At 40.5% G+C, this 27,565-nt stretch overlaps 1 protein-coding gene across 2 annotated transcripts in view; it reads right to left on the reverse strand.

Moving 5' to 3' along the window:
* The window catches only part of PTGER2 (prostaglandin E receptor 2), a 99,928-nt gene that overhangs the window by 7,338 nt on the left and 65,025 nt on the right, over window positions 1-27,565 (reverse strand). The window contains exons 2-3 of one of the 2 annotated variants that reach the window (XM_074365529.1): window positions 24,914-25,117; window positions 21,434-21,623 (exon numbers count right to left, since the gene is read on the reverse strand). In XM_074365529.1, the coding sequence (XP_074221630.1) occupies window positions 25,022-25,117 (96 nt within the window). In that variant the 3' untranslated portion in view covers window positions 21,434-21,623; window positions 24,914-25,021. Of the gene's footprint in view, window positions 1-19,461; window positions 21,624-24,913; window positions 25,118-27,565 lie in introns of those variants that run through there. The other variant, XM_074365530.1, reaches the window with a different exon arrangement.

Genomic DNA, 27,565 nt, shown 5'->3' on the forward strand with positions numbered 1-27,565 from the left:
AGGGCACCATTCTGTTCTGAGTAGCACGCTGCCAGATGTCCTGCTCAGGGCTACCTCCCCCACGCGTCTAGGTATCATCTGTGCTTGCTAGTGTCTGGTGAATATGATTGTCGGTGTGAATGCTACATCAGTTAAGAATGGTCCAGCTGCATGTAACAGATGATCTGACAGTAGCTTAAATATGCGAGGTTTTGTTTGACTTAAGGGACAACAAGTCTCCAGCGATAGCAGCTCCATGGTAACACAAGGTTCTGTGTTTTGCTTCACCATCCACAATGTAATGGCTTGTTTCCTCTTCACTGTAAGATGCTTGCTGAGGCTCAGGCATCTAGCAATGTATTCAAGGCTAGGAAAAAGCAGGGAGGGTGGTACCAGATACATTTTTCTCCATTTTATATGGAAAACAAAGGCTTAATCAGAAGTCGCCTGGAAGACTTCTGCTTGTATATCATGCTTGGGCCAGAGCAGGGTCACAGAGCCACCCCTACGTGCAAAAGAGCTGGGAAGCAAACTGTGTATTTTGTTTCCCAATCTCTATAGTGGGAAACAGCACTGGAAGAGAGTGTAACCAGTCCATAGTCTCTGGCACAGGAGGGAAAGTGGGAGATGAGGGGCGGGTTACGACCAGTCGGCTTCGTTCCTCTCATTGGTGCTGGTATGACATGCCCCAGTCACAGCAGGGACGGTGACCCACAAGCTCTCCAACGGGGAGCCGCGTGCCAAGAGAAGGCCCAGGTTCCCCAACTGTCAGAGTTCTCAGTGACCAGCTCCCTGGGTTCATACACAGCTCCCTGCCCAGGGCATCAGTGTCCCCCAAGGCAGAGCTGAGGCAGTCCTGGCATCTGCCACCTCTTGAGACCCAGGACGCCTGTTCTTCTCTGTCAGCTCAGCCCTGGGTTTGGCCAACAATGATTCTAACTTTCTACCCTCAAGGTTTATTTGGGGGACTCTCCCTTTCCTGTCCTTCTCTGCCCCCGAGCACTGCTCAGGGACACTCTGTCCCCCTGGGAAGGCCTCTCAAAGTCCAGGGATCCTCATGCAAACAAGTTTACCCTTTCTTGAATTTTGCGCACCAAAGGGGAGTGGACTTCCTATGTCCTTTGCAGTAGCCAGAGGATCTTGGCTTATACTTGCTTAACATGTAAGAAGGCTTTGACTGAGTCGCTGAAGAACAAGAAAAATCATCCAAGGTGACCCCCTGGACTGCGTTCTTATTTACCAGAGAAGTGGCGTTCACCTTCTCCCACCTGAGTAAAAAGGTGGCTACACAAAAAAATTAGAAAGTTTGCAGTAATTGCAATACTTGCAAGTGGCATAATTGCTTTTCTGAGGTTTCATGCAACCCCTCCTTAGATCACATCATTCATTCATTCAACCAGCAAACATCTAATTGCCAGACCATGAGCCAAATAATATGGATATAAAGCCAAATCCGGCACCACCCTTTACCTGAAGGACCTTAGCATCCAGTGTGTGGGAGAGATGTGGAAATCATTTTTGCCTGTTGTTTACAAGTGCTAGGGCAAAGGGGTGCCTAGGGTGACAGGGAACCCCAGAGGAGAGGCAGCTAAGTCAGGCTAAGGGCCAGAAAATGTTCCAGGGGAGAGGATGCTTGAGCTGAATTTTGAAGTAGAAGTAGAAGTTGCAAAGGGCATTTCCAGGAAGAGGAAAGAGCATGGGTGATGACAGGGTACCCAAGGTATTGTTTCTGCACGTACGTCATTTCTGCATAAACCAGCTCATTATACAACCGGTGCGTGAGACAGGAGGCGTTCCCTATGGAGAGGAGGGTATTTGGTGAAACGAAGTCTAGGGGCCCAGAGAGGAACAGGAGTCAAATACTGCAAATTGTTGTTGAACTAATGCACTTGAACTCTAGATCACAGGTTATAAATTTAGGTTACAAGCTTAGTAAGTGATTGTTTTCCCTCCCAGAGTGAAAAAGTAAATTGATGTTTCTATTCTGATGAAAGGGAAAAGTTGAACACCTATGATGGATTGAGTGCAAAGCCCATAATCTTCCCAAAATGATAATTACAATTATTTTACCTTTCTGCCAGCCTGTTTGCTTGCATTAGCGCAAGGAGATTAAACCCTCTGGGGACTTAAATGTTGTAGGCGAATGTTTTATCTTGGAAATTATAACAAATTAGAAACTTTCTAGGACTGAAGTCATTTCCTGCAGTATTTTTTCCAGGCTATTAATTTATTCCCCTGTAATATAAGATGCACAAAATGGGGGCTGAATTAATAAACCTTCCTGGGCATCTCATTTATTACAGTTCCAGGAAACAATTTAGGTATGGGAAGAACAGAGACCAATATCTGCACATCAGTTTTCTTTCTTTATTTTGGCTTCAAAGTGTTCCCATGTTTCTCTAGTTTCCTAGAAGACTGGGACTTTGAGAAGCAGATTCCCATAATGAAGTCAATTTAATTCAAGTCAGAAAGGGCAAAATTTATTTTTAAATTTTAAAAAATATTTTAAAATGCAGCAAAAAGCATTTTGTTTGGTTTTAAAACCACTTTTTGCACTTTAAAAGGGGTGTCCCGGCCTAGCCTGAGATTTTATACTGCAAGAACGTCAGAAGATAGTCAGTATTGACGTTTGTTTCTAATCCTGTGTGTGCGACGACTGCTGCAGAAACGACAGACAATGAACTTCCTCTGCTCTAAACCTCACCAAATACTGACACATATTACCTTGTATTATATTCAGTTTCCCAATGTATAACACTGTTTCCTATTGCCTTGTTTAACCTTCATGATATCACTATAAAACAGACTCAGTATTTTATAAGCTAGGAAGGTAATTCAGAGGTTCTGACAAATAGATCTCAAACTTAAGCCTTCATTTGCATCCCTGCAAGGGCTTTTCCTAAAAGAGATTCCTGTGTTTTACTTCTCCACTCAATCTCCAAGACTCTGCTTTAACAGCTAACAAGCTGCCAAGGTGACGCTGATAGTGAGCCCAGCTGGGAAACACTGTTCAAGGGGACTCATCTAGAGCTCTTAAGGAACAGAACCAGAACTCAAACTAGAGATGCTGGCTGTAAGTCAGCAGTGTTTTTCCCATAGATCACAAGTCAGAAAAGTAGATGAGCGGCAGGGATTATGTGGATGGATGCAGATGGATGTGGGTTGATGGCAAACAGATAAATCTTAGAGCAATTTCTCTTCAAAAAAGAATTTCTAAAAGTGAAGATGGAATGACAGTCAATGATCAGAAATTTTCAGATGGGTAACATTTCATAGGATGATGGGTAAGGAAGACAGGTCATGTTGCTAGTATGGATGTGATATTTGTTCCTTTGCATGAAAAATAGGAAATGTGGGAAAATGAGGCAGAGGAAATAGTAGGATTGGCTCTTGTATCTTTTCAGAAGCCACAGTGGAAAAAAATCCATGATAAGTTGTAAACTTGAAAACAAATAATTGAAAAAATGGTTGCCACCAAACTGAAGTAAATTCCCAGGTACATGGGGGGAAAAGATACCACATGTTTTAGAAGATGAGCTATACTCAGCCCCTAGGAAGGAAGATCTGAGTGGTAGGTAATTCTACTTTTGTATTATAAATGATGAAGTTAAGGTTCAAAGAAGTAAAAGATGTTCCCTAAGATGCTTGGTGAACATGTGGAAGAAGAAATTTGCACCTGTGAGTTAAGGTTTTCTATCAAACTCTAACTATAATAAATGGAAGCATAAAGAAGGACCCATAAGAGGAGGAAAATAAACTCTTGGCAACTGAAAGAAGGCCTAGGTCATGCAACCTACAATCCATTCCGTGATGTTCATAGGCTGTAGCAATGCTTTCCCATGTTTTTGTCATCAAAGAAATCCCCAGAGCTATGACAGAATTTTTTCTTGGACATTTGACACTGGGGCTTTCCAAATTCTGATTATTCAGAAGTCAATACAAAATTTCAGCCTTAGGCAGGATTAAAAAAATATTGGCAGAGAATAAATTTTAGGTAATTTCTTTGTGCTGCCACATCTCCTGTTGGTTGAGAATTTGGGTTTTAGATAATGCCACCTTAAGTAATAAACTACAAACACTTTCTCCTTTTAAGTGTTTGTAGTTCTCAGAAGCTGTGTTACATGGTATAGTGTATTTTGTAAAATACATTTTTTTCAAGGCTATAAAAAACTTCTAGAAGTTTGATATTTTTAATCATTGATAATCTATGCAGTGGGTTGCTGTTTTCCCCTCCAATAAAGCTCCCCTTTGTAGACGCCGTCACAAATTCATCCCAGTTGTTAGTTCACCATTTGTCCAGGTTTCCTTGGAAGCTGTGTCTCCTTTCCATTTCTTTTCCAAAAGACTTTCCAAGTGCTAAGACTCACGGCAGGTCTTTCATGCCACGTCTGTCTTACATAAATCTGAATCTGGCTTCAGGAAAACATTGAAGACACAGCTAGTACCTAAAACGTCTTCAGTCTGAGCGTTCTGATTCATCCTGAATCACTCCCCACAGTCCATGGAAGGAATTTCTGATTGAGCTCTGCTCTCTGATTCAAAAACCTTCTGATCATAATTTGTTTTTCCTAAGAGAAAGTCATATTGTATTTTATGAGTACGAACACAAGAATCCACAATGGTCCTTTTCTCATAGGAATAAGTGAGATGACTCACCTTTCTAAAAGTAAATGCAAAACCATAGGCTAAAGGATTGTTTTTTCCCAAGCTTCCAAAATCACCTCAAATGCAATTGTTATAAACAGACAAGACAGAGTGTCTAACACTGAGAACATAAAATTTTCAAATATATATTTGTTCATAATGGAACCCATAAACAAAACAATCCTTGTCATATAGGAATTTGTTTTCCTAGTTCTATTCCTCCTTCTCATAATTATTGACAGACAGGCATCATAAAAAGAATTTAAGTTCGGTATTGGTGGGAAAGAATTTCAGAGTTATTTCTAGTAATTCCCCTGCTCCCTTAATGGACTGGTATCGGAATTTAAAAAAAAGTACGTAGCTGGCTTTATTTTGTTAACACTTGCTCTAGTCTTAGGTTCAGAAAATAGAGGTTTTCCATCCCCACTAATATAACAGGAAATCTTGGAGTTCAGGCTCTGTCCACAGCTGTCACTCCCCCAAGAATGGGCTTTAACTTTTCACCTACTAGAGAAAATAATGATTTTTATGGCTCTCAAGAGTCTTTTTAAAATGGGATTTGTTTCATTTTGGTGATACATTTCAACCCACATTTTACATTTTCTGAATGAATAATCCAGTGGGTAGATGTCCTTTCATACATACATCAGACAGGCAGTTGAATAGATGAAACTTCCAGTTAAAGAAACCATTTGTAACTTTAAAAAAAGGCTGAGAATTCCTCTCTGAAGGAAAACTCACCCACAAACTCTTGTTCTCTACTTTTGGATTCTCAAATCTTGTTATCTTTTAAAGAAAGGCAGAGTCTTAATAGACAATATTAAAAATATGTATTAACAAAAATTCTGCATGTTCATGTAATTTCAGCACTTGGCTATGTATTCCAAGATACGTGTTTGTGCGTGTACGTGTCCCTCTGTGTGTGTGTGTGTGTGTGTGTGTGCACTTTTGGTAAAAATTGATTTAAAAAACTATTTTAAGAGAAAAAATACCCTTGATTAGATCACCCAGTTTTACTTTTTTGGTATGACTTGAGCACACTGAGTGGTTTGTTCTGTTTCTGTTTTAACTTGTTATGCTTGCCATTATGCTCTCTAATGGCTACCAAAAACAGTATTTGTCAATACTTGTCACATCAGATATCTTGTTTCATCTTTGGTTTAATGGTCTAAAATTCTTTGATGCTGAATACAAAGAGAAATCCCAGAACATTTAAGACTGTTGAAAGAAAGGTACTGAAATAGGACCCAGGACCACATCCTGCCTTCGCATGTACAGAGCCTGCCACAGACTGACTGCTGCGCTGCTGCTGGTGGTGGCCGTGGTGGATGGAGTGCATGCACTTGCTCACGCGGACCTCTGTTCTGTGATACTGCGTATCTAAAAGCAGGGGTCTTTACCGGGGTCCATGACACATGTTGGCAAAATGGAATGTACATGTGCATAAAGGCATTTTTTCCTGAGGGTTAGAGTCATAGCTTTCTTTAGACTGTCAAAGAGTTTCATAACCTGAAAAAGGAAAAAGTAATAGACTGAAAACCTACAAGATGCCTATATGCAATGAGCTATATATTTCAGATTTTCTAAACATCACTTATGTATTAGGGTTCTCCAGAGAAGCAGAACCAATAGGATTGATCTATCGACTGATCGACTGATCTACCTACCTACCTACCTACCCATCTGAGAGAATGGGAATTTTATTACAGGAATTGGCTTATGCAGTTGTAGAGTCCAAGAAGACCAGTCCAAAGTCCAAAGGTCTGAGAGTGGGAGGGGGACTGATGGTATAAGTCCCAATCTGAGTCCAAAAGCCTGAGAACCAGGAGCACCAATGTCTGAGGGCAGGAGAAGATGGACACCTCAGCTGAAGCAGCGAGCGTGCCCTTTCTCCACCTTTTTGTCCTATCTGGGCCCTCAACAGATTGAATGATGCCCCCCAATTCTAGGGAGGGCCATCTGCTTTACTCAGCCCACCAATTCAACTACTCATCTTTTCTGGAAACACCCTTACAGATACACCACCCAGAAATAATGTTTTACCAGCTATCCAGGCATCCCTTAACCCAGGCAAGCTGATACATGGAATTGACCATCACAACTTAATAGTCTGAAACATAAATTTACATGACTTTCTCTTCTGCCGTTTAAGACTAAGATGCCAGTCAATAAACTAAAGAGATTTTATTGACTTGAATGGTACAGGCATATGACTAAAGCAGAGAAAGTATAAAATATAGTTTTATTTTGTAAGAGTGATGTGTTCCTGAAGACTTGGCAAAATTCAGACTTGCATATTTCACGTCTAATTGCTCCTATAGGACTGACAAAGATGTTTCCTAGTGAAAGTGGCCAAGACATATGCCAGCAACATAAACACAGCTGGTGATACATTCATCCCTCCTCAACGTAAAATTGTAATTCTTCGAGATTAAAAAATAGATTTGTATATTTTAATTTTGTGCTCAAAGTGAAAGTGTATTGATATTTTAAGTTAACACAATTCTAATTTGCATTAGGTATGTTACATTGTGTGCGGTAAATTAAAAATTCATACTTTCTAATTATTAGGAATGCCCAAATTTTGAACTCAATTTTCTCCCTTCTAAGACACCATTCACAAATAATTTTGTAATTGATAGTGCCACTAACACCACTGTTGGCACAATTACTGTAATTAATGGCTCACCTAATCTATAAAGAGAAGTAAGTTTCTTTCCCTCTTCAGTGGTTGTCTATGTTGGGTTGCTTTTATATCCTGTAGCAGTCTGACAATTAAGGAAACCCAACTGGAAGGAGAGACTGAACCAACAAAATATTGGTTAAGAGCTGGTTTGAAAATTTATAGATCTAATTTTGGCTTCCATAAAGTGCATGTATATGTCTGTGTGTGTGTTTGATTTTCATTTTGACTCAGTGTTCTGTGGGTGATTTTAATTAACACTTGATAGTTTGAGGTATAGCAAATTCAGCCATTCATTTTGATTCTTGACTTCACAGTTTCCAATCCCTAACTGGCAAGGAGAGTATAAATTACCCTTGGCTTATCTACTACACGTCAGTCACAATACGTCTAAGTACGATCTTTCAGGCATTATCATAAAAGCAGGATTGAATAAGTCTTTTTTTTTAACATTTGAGAAATTTGAATTTTAAGGATACTATAATTTATCCTGAACCAAAACTTTGGCCTTTAGGTTGTTTTGACCTCAACTTGTAAAGCTTCTTTATGTAACAAGTAGTTAATCCAAAGTGGCATGTTTGGTTTTCAAATTACAAGTGATACTGACTCTCTTGATTGTCTCAAGTAAGAGGGGGTTCTTACTGTAAATACACATGGAAAAAGAATAAGAAGAAGAGGTGTCTAGGGCTTCACAGGAACCAAATAATAGTGATGGAACCAGAAGTCATGTAAAGACAGACACAGACACGTATCTGTGCTATATGGCAACACAATGCAATTTGAGAATCCAAAGATTTCTATTCCTCAAGATCCAATTCTAGATTTAGGCAGCCACCATGCCACAGCCCTCTGCCTTCCTTTCCCAAAGCAGGAGTTCAAGGAGCCCTATTACAGTGCTCTGCCATTATTACCCCTCAGCTAATGGTATGGTCTCTTCCAGAAAGCCACCCAGAGTCACCTGAACACCCCTCCTCTGTGTTCCCATGGTGTCCCACAGAGCTTGCTATTGCAATATTTATTGTGTTGTATTACATTTTGCTTTTCCTTGTCAGACACCACTACCAGAATGAAATCACGTTCTGTGCCTTGGTCATCTCTGTATTCCTGCCCCCTGGCTTGTCTGTGTGATTTTCAGTCTTTGCTCCCCTTACCAGCTGCTTTTAATTGACTTTCTTTTTAGGACACAATACTTTCTCAAAGGGAGAATTAGGTTTGTTCCTTTAGTCACCATCTTCTCTGTGGGGTAGAGATTTTGTGCCATATTACCTCCTAGGCTGCAGGTACAAAAATGTCTGCCCTGATCCAATAGCTGTGGCCAAACTGATGAGGGTGGACCAGCATAAAAATTTGTGTGGTCCAGCATGGCAGTGGGTTTGGTGAGTCTTGAGCTGTTCAGTGCAAGAGGTCACAGCTTACACTCCAAAAATTTGTTGAGTGATTAAAGGCATGGCCTATGTTGGTTATCGTTCAACTAGTCCTTTCTGAACTATTTTATGTTAGATTGAAGAACTAATATTTCTTTGGGGAAGAAGCATAATCTCAGCTCTCAACAGGCAAACATTTCATTTCCTTCATTAAAATCCCTGGTAACAAAAACCAGTTGCTGAGAAATAGGTCACAGTTATGCATGAAGCTCCAATCTGCTGGTATAACAATCTCAAATGTCAGTAACTGTTTAATGAAAAGTTTTCATTTTTTGGCAGAGTTTTGGTGACTAATTTCTACTCTATAATTTGTTTTTGAGGTAAACCAAATTCACCAAAATCAGGCTGCATTTCTCTGCCTTTTCAGATACGGTCCTCACCAGACTTCGAGTTAACACTATTCATTTCAAAGAACAATTTTTTGACCACATTTGCACTTCAAGATGTTTGTTTTTCATCTCTGGTCACCCAGCTCTTTGGAATCTTTCTTATTACTATAGAAGCTAAGAAAATCAGCACCAACTGTTTCAGCTACTGCGATGGTTAATGTATTTGTCAGATTGGCTAGGTTATGGCACCCCGTTGTTTGGCCAAACACCAGTCTGGATATTACTGGGGGGGTATTTTTTAAGATGTGATTAACAGTTAAATCAGTAGACACTGAGTACAGAAGACTGTCCTCCATCATGTGAAGGCCTTATAAGCAGAGACTTGAAGTCCCTGAAGGAAGAAGAAAGACGTCCTCCCTCCAGGTTGCCTTTGGACTCCAGATTACAAAATCTGGAATTTCCAGCCTGCTGATCTGCTCTGCAAGTTTCACATTTGCCAGCCCCTGCAATCATGAGCCAGTTCCTAAAGATAAATCTCTCTCCCTCTCTTTCTCTCCCTGTGTATATTGTATATTATACACACACACAGAGGCTAGGTGAATTAGGATACACACACGTACACATCCTATGGGCTCTATTTCTCTGGAGAATTCTGGCTAATACAGCTCTTACCAGCCTTGTTAATGAAGTGCGATTATTCACGCCACCGGGAATAAATCAGATCAATGGTTCTAAATCGCCTGCGGCGGGGGTGGGGTGGGGTGGGGGTGGAGAACATGGAGGCGTCTCAGAGACTGCCAGAGGGGAGAAGTAAAGCACTAAGGGGAGGTGTTCTCTGTTCTCCCCTTTCTGAGCTTAGACTAGAGTGATTTGACTTTTATTTTATATATTGGAAGATGCTGTGCATGGTGCTTAAAAAAATATTCCACTGCTAAAAATAAAGCTTGACAATTTAGGGTTACAGTTAGGATGGACCAGTTTCTCAAAGTTTACATATATATGATATCTTCATGAGATTTTTTTTTTTTTTTTTACTAAATTCTTGAGTGTAATTTCTGACTGACGAAGGGGTAATGCCCCCAAATGTACCAAATACATACTTTTTTGTAGCCTGTAAAGACATTGTATCTATGATAAGGATTTTCAGGACATCTCTTCCCAGTAGCTTGATTTTATCCAGCTCTATAATTTTATAAATATCTAAGAAGATATAATTGATACAATTGACTTGGCTTCTCAAATCCACGTCCATCTTCTTGAGTGGCCTTTCATTAAAGCAAGCATCTTTAAAAATCATGAAAGGCAGGGGAACGTATGTTTGAGATCGTATTTCTGATTTGTTTTTTACAGGATTAGTGAAAAGACTAAATCAAGATGTGGACACAGGAGCAGGGAGTGGTTAGATTCTCTCTTGGCCCCTGCATTCAGGAACTTGGGAAGGAAGGAAAACCTGGACCATAGTTCACCAAGTTCTGAAGCATCGGTGGCAGGCGTAGGGTGGAGTAAAGTCCTGTGGCATTGTGGGGTGAAGTACTGACAGCATTCGGTGGCAGAACTTGGTGGTGGGCCTAAAAGGAATTTGATCTTTGAGCTAGAACTAGCTAGAAACGGGGTCAGAATCCTCTCTGTTTAGTAGCATGGTTTGGGTAGGATTAATAGGAAAAGATGCACGTTGTAATGGAAGTGGGCTTCCAGAAATAGCAGATGAGCTGGGTCTCTGCTATCCAATATTGCCTGGCCTGGGGAACCATGAAGTCTTAAGAAAGACTTCTCTGAGCCAGAAGGTCATCACGATGTTTTGCTATAGGTGGGGATGGGGGCGGGGAGCTTGTGGGCAAGTAGGAACCTGAGTAGAGACTTAAAATACAGCCCTCCTCTAATGCTCCCATACTCTCCGAACACCTTCCTACACTGCACTTACCCCTCATACTAGAACTGACTATTTATGTTTCTTCTGTGACACTGTCAGTTCCTTGAAACTCGAACTGCATCTTGTTCTTTGAATGCACAGCACCCTCACAATGGAGGTGCTAGATAAATTGGGGGAGGAGAGTAGAAGGGAGGACGAGAAGGGAGGGGGAAGTGAAGCTTGTGCCCTTGATAACCATCTATCTGATATACAGCGCCTGTGGATCCGGCTTAGAGTATAGCTTCAGGTGGCCATCTGGCAGTAAAAGCATTTTTTTTTTCAATTTTTAAATTTTTTTGATGGAGGTGCTGGGGATTGAACCCAGGTTCTCACGCATGCTAAGCACATGTTCTGCCACTGAGCTATACCCTCCCCCTAGTAAAAGGATTCTTTTAATTCCATCTATTCTCAAGCCTGTAATCAATCTACATAATTTTAGTGCAAATCAAATAAACAACACACTGGAGTTACATAGCAGGCAATTTTCTATCCTATTTGGCTGTGCCTACTTTCCAGAGTGTGAAGACCTATAATGAGGGAATATATGTGGTTAGTGTAGCAATGTCTGGCAGGTGTCACCTTTAAGTTCCCCTCAGTTGAGTGAGGCACACCCTTATTAAAATTCAGGGAAATTTTACTAATTTGCAGTTAGAACACATGGTTAGTATTGCCATGCTTTACACAGCACACGAGGGCCATTCACTGCACAGTGAAGCTTACAAAGGAGGTACTTTGATTCATAGACTGCTTTAAATAGTCAGTGTTCAGGCTTTTTCAGTTTTCCCATTCCTCCTGTCTGTCCTCATGATTTATTATTCTTTTCCATTCATTGCCCCATTTAGGATGAAATGTTTTAGCCCATTTTAGCCAGGAAAGAGCATAAAGAGTATTCCATGGCACCCTTTCATTTGACCAACGCTGAGCATAAGTGACCTGACCAGTCAGAGCCGTCCGATTGCAGGAACCTGCTCTCCCCACTGCACCCGGCTGCCCTGATTCAGCTGTTTAAGAAGCCCCGTTTCTTATTTTCAAATTCTACTATTCCTAAAGCAGAATAATTGCAAAACAAACTCAATTAACCATCCCTTAGAGTAGTATACAGAAAATCAGCAGGTAAAATCCAAGAGATACATTGCAGAGGAGGACACAGTTTATTACCACCAGTCATACAATCACAGGTAACAGGTACCGACGTTTTGTGGTCACGTGCTAAGTGCTTTACATGTACTGTCTCATTTGAGCCTCACAGCCACCCTATGAGAGTCTCTATTATTATTCCCAGTTCACAGATTTCCCCAAACCTACACTGGTAAAAACAAAATTCAACTACAGGCGATCTCCTGAGCTCATGCTCTTCCCCACTACACGAATGGAGTGAAACCAGATAGAAATTCCGGTCTAGTTCCAAGAGTGACCGAAGCAAAACAATTGATGCCAAAGGCAATCAGTGAGACGAGACACTCACAGACACCTCCTGCCTGGCCCCATAGTGGTGAAAATACGGACATTGTAAGGGGCTGGTGTCCCTATGATTTAACTTGTCTAAATGATTTGTAAATAAAATACATAAACCTAGATTTGAGAGTTCATCTAATCCAGCTTTACCAGCTGAACACAACCTCCCTTCTTCAGGATCACTGGTGAAGAGTGTGAAGTCTTTGTTGAAGACCAGCCTGTGAGGGAGGGTTTGCCTTGGGAGAGTCTGCTTAGTGGTTGCTGGTTCTTTTGCATCCTGGCCAGAGCCCACCTCACTTGCCCCCTTTCCATCCCGGTCCTCGCCCTGATCTCTGAAGTCAAGGAAGCAAGGCTGTGGCTTCTGCTCCATGATGTCCTGGAAGGACTGAAGACTACATCTCCCCCAGACTTTGTCCTCCTCAGTGTTCAGCCTCAGTGTTTTCCAGCTCCCTCACCATTTGCTCACTTCTCCCAGGACATAATCTAGTCTTTCTCTGCATTTCTGTCTAGAATATAACACAAGACATTGTCTCCTCAGTGTCGAATGACGTGGAATATATTACTTCCTGAGTTCTGGGTATTCTACTTCTATTTCTACCCAAAGCTAAGTTAGCTGAAAAGCAGCCACACTTTTTCCTAACTAGTTTTGTACTTGTAATTAACTATATACTCAGATCTATTGAACAAGAATTGCTTTTAAGCCCAGAATTACATGTAATTTTCTTTTCTATTATTAACGGAAAATGTTGAGCCTGACAGGGCAAAGACAGAGACTGCTGGGTCGTGTGCAGCTCAGTGAACTTGTTTCAGAACTGGTCATCCGTGGTCTTTCGATGCATTGTTCAACCAGCTGCACCTCCATCTCAGCAGTTCAGTAATGTTACCGTTCGTCATTCTGTTCATAAAAATGCCATAAGAAACCCTGCCAAATGTTTTGTAAAAGGATAGTATATTGAAGATATTCCATTAACTTTCAAGTTGTTTTAAAATATGTTTTCAAAATAGAGTCATTTATAACCAATCAAGCTTCCAGTTTTAAGAGCGATGATGAGTTCTTAGTCCATGCTGACTCCCAGGGGTCACTGACTTCTAAATCCTTTCAAGGAGAATGAGCATTCTCTTACCACTAAGTTGGTCCTTTTCCTCTCCAGGTGAGGTTGGAAGGGCTTGGCAAGGCTGGCAATGAAAGCCTGTGAGTTAAAGAGACAAAACAGGCAGGCCTATTTTTTGACAGGCTTATTTTTTAACATGGAAACTGAAACTTTGTTAAAGTTGCCTGGCAAGGACGTAAACCAGAATTCACATCCAGCTCTTTTCCTCCAAGTTCATCCTTCACATTGAACGGAACATTCTCTCAATCTGAATCCCTTCCATCCAATTCCTATGATGAGTTCTAGCTCTCTTACGGTCATGAGCAAATCTCAAAATAGGGTAAACAGCGCCACAGGCAAAAAATGCTGCATTTTTGTCTAATATCACTTCTTGTTTGAAGATGAAGGGCATTTTTTTTCTTTATTAATACCAAACCCAAAGGTATTTTGGAAAGTAATGTAAAACTCACTTTAAATTTAAAGATGAAATACGAGATTTTAAAGACATCTTGTGTAAGTTCTGGCCCTCTCTGTTTACCACTGATTTATATTTATTTTTCTAACAAATGAGGGGATCCAAATTGAAAGAGAAGAGGCAAAACTGTCACTGTATGCAGATGACATGATACTATATATAGAAAACCCTAAAGGCTCCACCCAAAAACTATTAAACCTGATGAACAAATTCAGCAAGGTAGCAGGATACAAGAGCAACATACAGAAGTCTGTTGTGTTTCTTTACACTAAAAACGAAATATCAAAAAAGTTAAAAAAAATCCCTTTTAACTTTTGACAAAGGAAGCAAGAACACACAATGGTGAAAAGACAATCTCTTCAGCAAGCAGTGTTGGGAAAACTGGACAGCCACATGCAAATCAACGAGGTTAGAACACTCCCTCACACCATGTACAAAAATAAACTCAAAATGGCTTAACAACTTATATATAAGATAAGACACTATAACCTCCTACTAGAAAACATAGGCAAAACATTCTCTGACATAAATCTTAGCAGTGTTCTCCTAGGGCAGTCTACCCAGGCAATAGAAATAAAATCAAAAATTTTAAAAAATGGATGTGATTAAATCTATAAGCTTTTGCACAGCAAAGGAAACTATAAATAAAAAGACAACCTATGGAATGGGAGAAAATATTTGCAAACGATGCAACTAACAAGGGCTTATTTTCCAGAATATACAAACAGCTCATACAACTCAGTAACAAAAAACAAACAACCCAATCCAAAAATAGACAGAAGACCTAAACAAACATTTCTCTAATGAGGACATACAAATGGCCAATAAGCACATGAAAAGATGCTCAATAGAACTAATTATTAGAGAAATGCAAATCAAAACTACAGTGAGGTATCACCTCACACCAGTCAGAATGGCCACCACTCAAAAGTCCACAAACAATAAATGCAGGAGAGGGTGTGGAGAAAAGGGAGCCCTCCTACACTGTTGGTGGGAATATAGTTTGGTGCAGCCACTGTGGAAAACAGTATGGAGATTCCTCAAAAAACTAAAAATAGACTTACCATATGATCCAGGAATCCCACTTCTGAGCATATAATCAGAGGGAACTCTAATTCAAAAAAGACATACACTCCAATGTTCATAGCAGCAGTGTTTACAATAGCCAAGATGTGGAAACAACCTAAATGTCCATATACAGACAAATGGATAAAGAAGACATGGTGTATATATATATACAATGGAATACTACTCAGGCATAAAAAGAATGAAATAATGCCATTTGCAGCAACATGGATGGACCTGGAGATAGCCATACTAAGTGAAGTCAGTCAGAAAGAGAAAGAAAAATACCATATACTATCACTTACACATGGAATCTAAAACATGATACAAATGAACTTATTTACAAAATAGAAACAGACTCACTGACACAGAAAACAAATTTATGGTTACCAGGGGGAAAGGGGGAGTGGAGGGATAAATTGGGAGTTCAGAATTTGTAGATACTAACTACTGTATATAAAACAGATAAAAAAAACAAGATTCTACTGTATAGCACAGGGAATCATATTCAATATCCTGTGTTAGCCTATAACAAAAAAATATGAAAAGGAATATATAACTGAATCACTACACTGTACAGCAGAAATTAACACAACACTGTAAACCGACTATACCTCAATAAAACAAAAAAAATTTTCTGTGCCATTAGCGATCTTTCAGTAGAAAAATTTGAGATAGCCTATTTATTAGTTGGGATATTACTAGTTGCAAGTGACAGAAACCCCAATTCAAATTAGCACAAATAAAAATGGTTTACATAATTGAAATTTTGAAGAGTAGAATTTAAGCATGGCTGGATCCAAGAGCCCAGACTCTGACATGCAGACCTGATCTGTCACCTTGGTGTGCCTCTGCTTCCTTCTGCATCAAGGCTTTTTGCTGGTCACAGTGAGATGTATATTAGGCAGGCATCCTTTGTTCTCAGCAAGCCAGCAGAAAAGAGAACGCTTCTCAACTGTGCCAGCAAACATTTCATGGGTCCTAAATGCATCATCTTCAGACAAAGCAACGTGGCCCGGGGGTTGTGATACTCTGCGTCACATGCCCAGTCCTGGGACTGGAGTGAACCCCTCTGGAATGTCATGGCTTGAAATGGGTGAGGACCAGCCCCCAAAGAAAGACAGGGCAGCCAGGCTCTTACCAGAAGAAGCATGAATAAAATGAGTAGACGAAAAGCAGATGCCCATGCAAGCCTCATTTACACTTGAATGTCCAACAGATGTCTCAAATTTTACAGGTTCAAAATGCAACTCTTTATTTTCCTGCTTCCAGTTTTTCAACTTAGAAAATGGCAAAAACATTAAATCAGTTGTTCAGGCCAAAAACTTTAGAATAATCCATGATTTTTCTTTTCCTCTTTCCTTAGGAAGTTTTCTTAGTTCTAACTTTAAAATATAGTTTCTTTTAGACTACCTCTTACTACTTCCACCACCAACAGCTTTTAAAAAAAAATCTCTCATTTGGATTAATGCAATTTCTTTCCAAACAGTCTCTGAACTACTGCTTTTGGTGCTTTACTATCTGTTCTCTATATTATAGTCAGTTATTTTTTAAAAATAAAAATGAGTTTTTAATAACTGACCAAAACTCTACAATGATGGATCAGAAACCAAACATAAAACCTAGAATAATAAACTTTTAAAATACAAGAGAAAATCTTTGTGACTGTGGGTTGAATGAAGGTTTCTCAGGACATAAAAAGCATGAACCATAAAACAAAAACTGATAAACTGGACTTCACCAAAATTAAAAGCTTCCTCTTTTTAAAAGACACTGTTAAGAAAACAAAAAGACAAGCCACAGATTGGAAGAATATATTTGAAAAATACATACTGGATAAAAGTCTTATATCTAGATAATGAAGAACTCTTATAACCCAGTAATAAAACAAACAACTCATTAACAAAATGAGAAGATCTGAACATATTCTTCATCATTTAAGAGATATGGATGGTATATAATCACATGAAAATATGCCCAACATTATTAGTCATTAGGGAAATGCAAATTCAAGTCACAATGAATGCCACTATATGCCTACTAAAAACAAAAAGTAAAAACTTAACAATATCAAGGGCTGGCAAAGTTACGGAGCAACTGGAACTCCAAACACTGCTGGTGGGATGCAAAATGGCACAGACTTGTTGGGAGACAATTTAGCAGTTTCTTATAATATGAAACATATCCTTACCATAAGACCTAGTAACCCTACTTCTAGATAGTTCCTCAAGAGAAATGAAACATGTCCACCCAAGACTGGCATGTGAACGTTGATAGTAACAGCTTTATCCATAAAAGGGAAAAACTGGAAACAATCTGAATGTCCACCAACTGGATAAACAACTTGTGGCACATCCACAATGGAGTACCTCTCAGGAATGAAAAGTAAACTGTGTACCGAGACATGTGATGACAGGGAAGAATCTCAAATGTGTCGTGCTAAGTGAAAGGAGGCAGATACAGAGGTCTACACACTGTATGATTCCATTTACGTGCCATTCTGGAAAAAGGCTAAATTATATGAACAGAAATCCCATCAGTAGTTAACAGGGTCTGAGAGGGAGGGAGGGGACTGACTACAAAGGAGCACGAGGGAAGTTTTTGCAAAGATGGAAATGTTCTGATCTCGAGGGTTGTTGTGGTTGTGTGCTCAAAACACGTGAAAGCTCACTGAATGGTACATCTAAAAGGGGTACATTTTCTTGTATATAAATTATACCTCAATATGTATTTTACTTAAAAATGAAAAATCTAGGATTGCTTATAACTACTCCTGGTTTGGCAGGGCCTGATTAGAATCGATTTTTGCTCAAATAAATTCAATTTTTTAAAAAATTATCTTTCAGGGGCTTCCTATCACTTTTAAAATAAATCCTGCTCTTTGACTAACTAAATATACACATATATGTGTATATGCCATTTCAAAGGACAGGGACTATGACTATATGTGATATTATTTTATATCCTTCAAAATAAATACATTTTTGTTGAATATTACATTTTTATATCAGGCTATGTGATCATAAATAAGATCCTTCTATCTCTTGCCTTTGTCAACATCTAATTAAAAGAAAGCAATCTTAGAAGAAAAAAAGAGCCTTCTTACTCCAGAAAGTGCCACCTCACTCACAAACTTCTGACAAAAACATTGCACTGGGATTTGTCCCAATGATGTAAGTTTATGAAAAATTCTTTACAACAAATAACACAGTTTGAAAATAATACTCTTCAACAAAGGCTTTTCTCTATTTCTATTTCTATAAACAATTACTTATATAACTTTCAAAAGACAAAAATAATCATAACAATAGCTAATGTTTAATGAGCACTTACTTTGTGTGGTGCTCGGTGCCAAACTCCACGTAGATGACCTCATTTTTATCCTGTCATAACCCTATGAGACATAAGTATGCCTCTAAAATCCTCTCCTAACAGAGGAGGGACTGAGGCTGTGCAGCTTGACAAAGGCTGTGCAGCCAGTGAAGATTCAGAGCCAGAATCACACACCATGCCTGTGGTCAGTTAGTGCAGTAATGCCTCACTATCTGTGGGGGACCAGGACCCTCAGGGACACCAAAATCCATGGAAACTTGTCTCTAACAGGACATGGTAGTAATGCAGTTGGGCCCCACAGCTGACTGTACTGTCTTGTCAAATCTGATGGGTTGTTGATTCTTTGCATATTTTGCTTTGTTTTTCCAACCAGAATGTAGCCTATATAAAATCAGGTATTGTGATTCATTCATCTTGCTGTTCTCAGAAGCACCTAGCATGCTGTAGCGTCAAAAGAAAAATTTACTGAGTGAGCATTATTCCTCAAACTTCGATTCCACAGCTTCATTTGTCCTCTTGGGGGGACTGGGTATATGTTGCCTCAATAAAGGGTGGAGGAAGAATGAAGGTGTTTCTTATTCTACAGATATTTTTCAAAGGAGTAGGCTCCTTTCTGACTGTAATGATTTTGGTGCAGTCTTACTTGAGATTATATCTATCAACATTATTTCATTTGCCTGCTACTACATTTTAGCTCATCTCCATATACCTATTTGAGAAGAATTGGTCATTTGCTATATAATCTGAATCATTTATGTCCTATTTTTATTTCTCACTGGGGATTTCCTATAAACCGTATATGGCCCATAAACTTCTCTTTAGCGTCTCCAATTTTGGGGAAAAAAATGTGATGCTGTGTCCTGGTCTGGTCTGTTCTAAATATACATTTCCTTTCTCTGAATCCACAACGTGTGGTTTTACCACAAGTGAAGAATAAAGGTCAAAAGAAGCTAACTGGTGCAAAAGACCATTAGGTAAAAAAGTATATCAAGTTTGTCACAACATGAAAAATTTTAAATGCATTGTTAACTTAATGTATAGATAAGCACAATCAATGGAATAAAAGAGGGATATTATAAAACGTATATATGACTGAACTACTACGCTATACACCAGAAATGGACACACTGTAAACTGAGTATACTTCAATAATAAGTAAATAAATAAATAAATAAATAATAAATTCAACTGGTTATGCTCTTTTATTGACTTAAATTCAAATTCACTACTTAGGTAGTTGTAGCATTCTTAGATAATGATATGGAGAGTATCAGTACCATTTTAAACATCGCTAACTTTGTACATGCAGCATTTATTTAACATTCAACAAATATTTATTCAGCCCCTACTATGTGACAGATGTAGTGTTTTGGGGTTACACTGGTAAGCAAGACAGACAGTTTCTGCCTTTACGGAACTTACATTCTACAAAAGCCAAAAAACAAACAAACAAACAAAAAAACACCAAACAAGTAAACCAAAATGACAATTAGCAAGCTGTAATAAAGCCTTAAAAGGAAACAAGTGGGGGCTGGGATGGAGAATCAGACTGGGGAGGGGTTGGGTGGCAGAGTAAAAATACTTCAGATAGCACGGTTTGGCATTGATCTTTCTGAGGAGGAAAGAGTTAAGCTAGAAAATGGAGGAATGAGTAATAGATGAAAGGTGCTTGTGTGCACGGGCGTGCATGTGAACCCCACCAACGGGAAGCCATAGATACAAAGACCGTAAGGCAGGAAAGAACTTCCAGGGTTGAGCAGCTGCGAGAAGTCCCTGCTGGCTGGAAAAAGGTGAATGAATGACGGGCAGTGGTAGCAGGGAAGGCTGGCGAGGTGGGAAGGAGCTGGACTGGGCAGGGCCTCACCAGTCACAGAGTTGGGATCTTATTCTAAATACAACGGAAAGCCATGTAAGGGTGTTAAGCAGAGACTGAGCAAAGTCTGATTTACAGTCTAAGAAGGCCCCTCTCACTGTGATGAGGAAGATAGATCCACAGAGGAACAAGGATAGAAGCAGAGACTGAAGGGAAGCTACTCTGGTTCTGGGGATGAAAAATGATGGTAGCTTGGCCTTGGTTGGCAGTAGTGGAAGCAGACAAAAACTGGTGGATTGCTGGTGGGATGAACATGGAGGTTAAGGGAAAGAGAAATGAAGCTAAGACTCTTCTTTTTGACTTAAGCTAAACATTATTGAATGTAGGAGTGGGAACCGGTTTTGTGGGAGGCATTGATCCTGTTTTGAACATGTTAGGTTTGACATGTTTGTATGCTATCCAAAAAAAGATGTCGAGTTGACAGATGACAAAGTTACTAATGTGGAGCTTATAAGAGGGGTCCCGGTTAGAAATATCATTAGGGAGTAATCAGGTTATAAACAGTATTTAAAACTCTGGGAATGGATGACATCACCTAGGAAAAGGAATTCAAAGAGAAAGAGAGTGTATCTAGGTGAAATCCCTGAGAAGCGCTACCATGTAGAGATTGAACAGGAGTAAAGGAACTCCTCTCGCAGAGAGCCTGAGGAAAAAGCGGCCAGAGAGGTAGGAGAAAAACCAGGAAGTCCTCAAGAACAATGTTAAATAATCAAAATTTGGACAAGCAACTCAATATTTCTGTGCCTCTGCTTCCTTATCTCTAAAATAAATTTATACATTTTTATTAAATAAACCATGTAGAATAGCATATTAGTTTTCTATTGCTGCTATAACAATACCATAAACTTAGTGGCTTAAAGCAAGAAAAATGTATCGTCTTACATTTCTGGAGGTCAGAAGTCCAAAATAGGTCCTTTACAGAGAGGAAATATCAATACGTCAGCAAGCCTGGCTCCTTCTGGAAGTACTAAGGGAAAGTCTGTTTCTTGGCATTCTCTAGCTTCTCGGGGCTGTTTGCATTTCGAGTCGTCACCCGCTCCCACCTTCAAGGCGAGCAAGGGCAGGTTGAGACTAGCGTCCATTATCTTACCTCCTTCTGACTGCGCCTCCTTTTCGGCCTCCCAGCCTCTCTTTGGCTTAATTGAAAGACCCTTGTGATTACAGTGGACTCACCTGGGGAATCCGGCGTCTCTCCCTGTCTCATCGTGAGCTGATTAGCAACCTTAATTCTATTTGCAGCTTCGTTCTCCTTTACCATATAGTATAACATATCCCCAGGTTCTGGAGATCAGGAAATAGGCACCTGTGAGGTGCCAGGATTCTCTCTACCACAAGTAGTAGTAATCCGTGCCTCATAAGATTGCTAAGAGGAAAATAAAGGGTGAAGATAAAATGAGTCAGTACACAAAATACATTTGCCAGGCATACAGTAAATATTCAATAACATTGGCTATTGTTATTATTACTTTGTTTCATTTCTACCTCGACCACTAGATAGTATCTCAGACAAATATTCTGTTATAGTCATCCCTATAGCACAGGTTATAGATGTTCATGAAATATTTGTTGGGGGAATACAGGGCACAAAGAATGCTCTGACATGTTCAGTGAATAAATGAATGCAGACATGCATGGTTCAGATAGAGCTGTAGAGGCACTGTACTGACCTCACTTGACTTCACCTTTGCCGGAACCCTGCGGGGTGGACTGGCATTCCTCCAAACCAGTTTGTCTTCTTGACTTCTCCATTTAAGTTCACAGACCCACCATTTACTCATGTGTGAAACCTCAAAGTACTTTTAGAGAATGTATTGAATTATTTATACTTGGTCTACTTCCACTCTCACGGTTGGTTTTATTTGACACTTTCTCCCCTTTATTCATTCAACAAACATGATTTTAAAGTTAAGTACGTGCCAGATATCGGGCTAGACAGCCCCAAAGCAAAGTTAAATTAGACAGTCTTCCTCAGTAATGTCTCAAACTTTCCTACTTTCTCTTCCTCCAACAATCAGCTGGTTAAGACTCTCACTACTTCCCTCGGCTTCGGGGGAGTCTATCTCCACAGCCTCTGTCACACTTCTTTACCAAAGCCCAGTGAGGCCGCTCTCCAAATATGCCTGGTATTTGCCTTCATGCTCTTGTTGACACTTGTCTCCTCTGCCTAGAATGTCTTCACTCCCTCTGCTGGGTGAAACGATATGCACTCACTGTTTCGCCCCATATCCAACCCCACTCTTCTTAGAAGCCTTTTTGACCCTGGCAACCGTGTCTTCTCTCTCCCTCAATAGTGCTGTCCTCTTGATTGCCCGCAGATGCACCTGCACCGTAAGCATGTTTGCACTAGGCTCTCAGCTCGTTCAGGGCAGTGACTGCCTTTTATTACAGCCACACAGACTCTCGATTCCAAGTTTGAATCCTGGCTCCTCTATTTTTAAGCTCTGTGGCTTTGGGCAGGTTACTTAACCTCTCTGCTTCAGTATCATCTGCTAAATGGGGTTAATGATATTATTTAGTCAATAGAGTTATGATGAGGATTGACTGACTAAAACACAGGGCTAGCACATGATAAGCACTCAACAAGCATTTGTTGAACTTTTGCACATCTAGGGGATTGAGAATTTGGTGTTACCACTTCTTTGGGGGAGAACAGAGATTTTAAGTGTTAGGTAATTCTCCCCAAGTCAGGAAAAGAACTAGGTTGAGAAGTCATATCACTTCAACTCTGCTTCCCAAATACCTCCCACTACTGAGTTGGAAGGAATATATTTTATTTAAGAGTGTTTTGTCCTTTTCTTAAATAGAAGGCTGGAGTCAAGCTGCCTAATTTTACATCCTCTGGTTTTAACATATGGGAGATGATTTGGGCAAACTTCTCAGGCTGTACAAATGTTCACATTCTGCATTATATCTGGCCAGGCCCCAAGTCTCAGGTGTAAACGCCTGGACCCTAAACCCATGAGCTACTTGAGAGCAGGCTAGCAACTCCTGTCAATTACATGAAATCCCTATAGTACCTGGAGAGCCTCAGCGGCCCCAGCAACGTCCACGACGTTATTCCCAGCTACCTTGCTCTTTTACTTTGACTTGGGTTTTGCTGGGGGTGGGGGGGAGTTGAGGGGGAAGTACGGAGGGGTGGGAGGGCTGGAATGTAAGTCTCCAAAGCGCCTTAGGTGATACAAATATCTGTTTAAAGATTTAAGGGGAAAATAAAATTACTCCCGGGCTGTAGCTGACTGGGAGTTGTCAGAATGTACACTGGGGCGTCAAGGTTTTGTTCAACTGTCATCCTCTTGGGGCAGACATGGAAATGTCGATGGATTGAGAGCCATTCCCTGCCTTAGGAAGACCACGAGTTGCAAATACAAATCCTGTAGAAGTAGGGCAGAAAAATCCTGGCGGCTGAAGAAGAGGTGAGATACTTGCATACCCCATTTGAATGCTGCCCTGGTCTGTTTTAAAACAGAAAAACAATCACATCATTCTCTGGTGCAAACATTTCCAATGGCTCTATGTCGCCAGCAAGATTAATCTAGGCTCTCTGGCCTGGCCTCCAAGGTCTGCCACAACTTAACTTGCTGGTTCTAGGACTCTCTCAGCCCTGCCAGCTGCCACACTACTCTTGAGGTAATGTTAAAATGTAATTTTAAGGGAGGAAATAGTACTACCCCACTTCTAATCTCATAGGGTGAGTGATAACATTAATAAGTTACTATATAACAAGCATTGTACAAAAGGCACTGTACACACATTAACTCATTTTAATCTTCATAACCTAATCATCACATTTTACCCTTAAGGACACTCAGGTGTTAAGTAAAGTGCCCAGGGTCCTATAATTAGAAAATGGTGGAGCCTAGAATTCCAACTCACAGTCTGGCTTCTCAACCACTGTGACCTTCTAGAAAGACTTGTTCCCTGGGAAGGAATTGTTCTGCTGACATCTGAACCTTCAGGAACTTTGACTGCCTCTGCTGGCTTCTGCCAACTTGGCTGGTTAAAGTTGAGCCGAGCAAAGGAGAAAATGGACAAAATCTCCCTTAAATCCAGTGTACTTCCTAGAGCCACAGCAGGCATTATCATTTGATAACTTAAATTTTTCCTAAAAAGGACCAAACAAAACTAGGTTCACTGCATCATCTACTTGCTGAGAGGTCTTATTGAATTACAAGTTCATAACAGAAATGTTTATGCGAGTTGTGTAATTTAACTAAGTTTTCCACAAGGATGCTCGGAGTTAATGGGTAACAGCTGTGGGGAGGATGAAAAACATCTTGGCTACACCTGGAGTGCTTTCATTGTTGGAGAGGCTGGCCTGCCATGGTTCTCCACCTTCACTGCACATTAGAATCACAAGTAGAGCAGAGATTTTGAGAAATACCTGCTAACTGGGCCCCTTCCCAGACCAATTAAGTTCTGGTGCATTGGTAGGTTTTGAAAGCACCCCAGGTGCTATTATCGTGCAGCTCAGACTGGAAATCCTGGGATAGAGAAAAAAGGTGCGTGTTTATGTATTTGTTTTTAGTGCTCTGCAGTCCTTCACAGTGATCCCAATCCCTGCTTCTCTTAAAACTTGAACACCGTGGGCCTTTTTTAGTTGTCCAAAATGTATTATTCAGAATGGGAACAGACGACAGTACTCTGAACACATACCTGATTTAATGAAATAAAAAATTTTGAGATGTGGGCTGTATCCTTTGTAGCTTTGATACTTAAAGTGTGGGTGGAGGAGGGACACCATCGGCCTGACCTGGGAGCTGGTTAGATGCAGGATGCCAGGCCCTCCTGGGATCTGCGCCCTTTGACAAAATCCACACGTGAAAGTGTGAGGAGCACTGCCTTGGAGATCTTTTCTACCTGCACAGTTTACAAAGGGGGGACAAGAAAACAGAGTATGAATGAGTTGATGGAACTCCCACCCAGAGACTAGACTCCCCTACTGGGAGCCAAGAGACCATGTCTCCTGACTCCTGGATTTGTGACTTTTCCACTACACTATGCTGATCCACCATAAAAATAAATTATTGTGGGGTTCTTTCCCTGAGTGAATCTGGATTTTTATCTTCCTTCTGTATCAAGGATGTTTTCCAGGATATGGGATGGAAGATGGGGCTTTTAACGATCAACTCATGTTTGAAAAAGGGAGAAAGACTCCTGTGATAAAATGTGCACGTTAAAAGTAGAATTGATCTGGAAAATCTAATTTTACCTTGGCCTCAAAGAGAAAACCATTGTTAAACCACTGTAAAATCTTTTTTTAAGAAAAAAAATGCTTTAAGTACAAAGTCATAAAATGGAATTATTTCTTTAAACTGTAGTGGATAAAAACAAATGTTCACGAAGATTGGGTGTCACTCCAATAATAGTTTCCATTTCAGCTCTGCCTCAAGTCATTTGTTGGTATAAATTTTTATCAGGCTTTAAGTTTTCAATGTGAAGAGATACACTTGTTTATGTCTCTCCATAACTGAAATTACTTCACTCTGCATCACACAATTCTGCCAATGGTGGGAAGGCTTCATATCATCACATCAGGGTCACTTGATCAAGCAGTCTCTTTGGATTAAATGCTGAGGCAAAAATCCAAGTTTGCCCCATCACGTGAAGGATGAGGATGAGGTTGGGGGTGAGGGTGCTTCTGTAATGTTTGGCACTGGGACAGGGTACAGGCACCACTCGTCACGCTTTGTCCAGGTGAACGGCGTCACCTGGTCTGGTCCTAGCAATACACATAGTGTCTGTTGCGCATGTCTGCAGCTTTGCCAGCTGCCCTCAGGGCCATGTTTCTGCATCTGCTTTATCTCAACTGTCCTTTCTGCTCTAGGGTCTCCCAAACTTACCTGTAGCTGCCCCTGTTCTTCCCATTCCTGTTTCCGGCAGAGTGCAAGGCACCGGCATTTCTCAGAGATCCAATGCGGCTGAGCCCGAGTCTCAGAGTCTAGGAATTTCTCTTGCCTTTCTATTTGTGAAATGCCTCTCTTTTTGGTGGGAATTGGTCTTACATAATTACACATTTCTTCTGTTCCATGGTTCATGGTATAAATTCCATGCTCTAATTTGGCCAGGTTGTGGCTCTTAATATTTCAAAGGAATGTGTGTGTGTGTGTTTAAATTTTAAAAACTCCGTTTCCCCTCATTGCCTGTCTTACAGCTAAATGAGGGTCTCCCTGGGTGCTCAAAAACCAGGTGCTGAAAAAAGTCTTTGTTTTTCCGGCTGTGCCACCCATACCCTGAGAGCCGGGTACAAAGAAAGCCTTCAGTCTGGGTGGGAAAGCAGGACAAGGGCAAAAACCTGGATAATACATTTTTAAACCAAAACACAATCCTGCCAGACTCCTGTTGACCAAACCATATTTTAAGTCCAGTTTGCTGTCTTTCAATTTCTTGGGCTTCTATTTGAGAGGCAGAGAATTCAACTGTGTTAGTTAGCATTTTTTGAGTGCTCTGCGCAAGACACTTCATAAGGTCCCACACAGGACGCACAGCCAATCCCTGTCCTCAGGTATGTGTAAGTTATCTCTTGCTGCTGTAACATATTGCTACAAACTCAGAAGCTTAAAACAATGCAAATGTATTATCTTAACACGTCTGGAGGTCAGAAGCTCAACTGTGGTTTCATGGGGCTAAAATCAAGCTGTTGGCGTGCCTGTGTTCTTTCAGGAGGCTCTGGGAGAGAATACATTTTCTTGCCTTTTGCAGATTCTAGAGGCTGCCTACAGTCCTTGGCTTGTATCTGCTAATCCCAAGCTCCTAACTTATCCCTCCCTGTCTGCTTTGGTAGCCTCAAGTTTGTTTTCTGTGTCTGTTTTCGTTATTTCTTTATAACCATTTGTCGCCCCTCACTGCTGTCACCTACCTGGCCCCTGTAGGCATCTGAGTTGTAACTCCTGGCCTCGATACAGGCAGCTGTTTTCTGGAATCTTACCTATTCTTTCCACTGTCCCCTGCCCCACTTGCTAGCCACTGAGAACAGTGTGTGGGTTATTTCTGCACTAGAAACTCAAAAGATCTCTTTCTCCCTCTGATGACCTCCCGCACTCTCCCTCAGCACCTCAGGCAAGTGGCATCTTTTTCTAGTCTGGAGGAGACTCTGCCTTCCCCTTGCTGCCGAATAAAACATTTTGTTCATGCACATAATAAATTTCCTTCCCCAAGGGCTTATGCTTTTGGAACATAACACCCAGAAAGACTGGAAAGGCTATTTTTATTTTTTGTTACATTCCTTGAAGAAATGAAGGACAGAAACTGCTCAAATAAAGGGGAGGGAATAAGGAGGAAAATGCTACTATAAATCAGTTTCTAAAA

The sequence above is a fragment of the Camelus bactrianus genome, chromosome 6 (assembly GCF_048773025.1).
Source record: "Camelus bactrianus isolate YW-2024 breed Bactrian camel chromosome 6, ASM4877302v1, whole genome shotgun sequence".
Lineage (NCBI taxonomy): Eukaryota > Metazoa > Chordata > Mammalia > Artiodactyla > Camelidae > Camelus > Camelus bactrianus.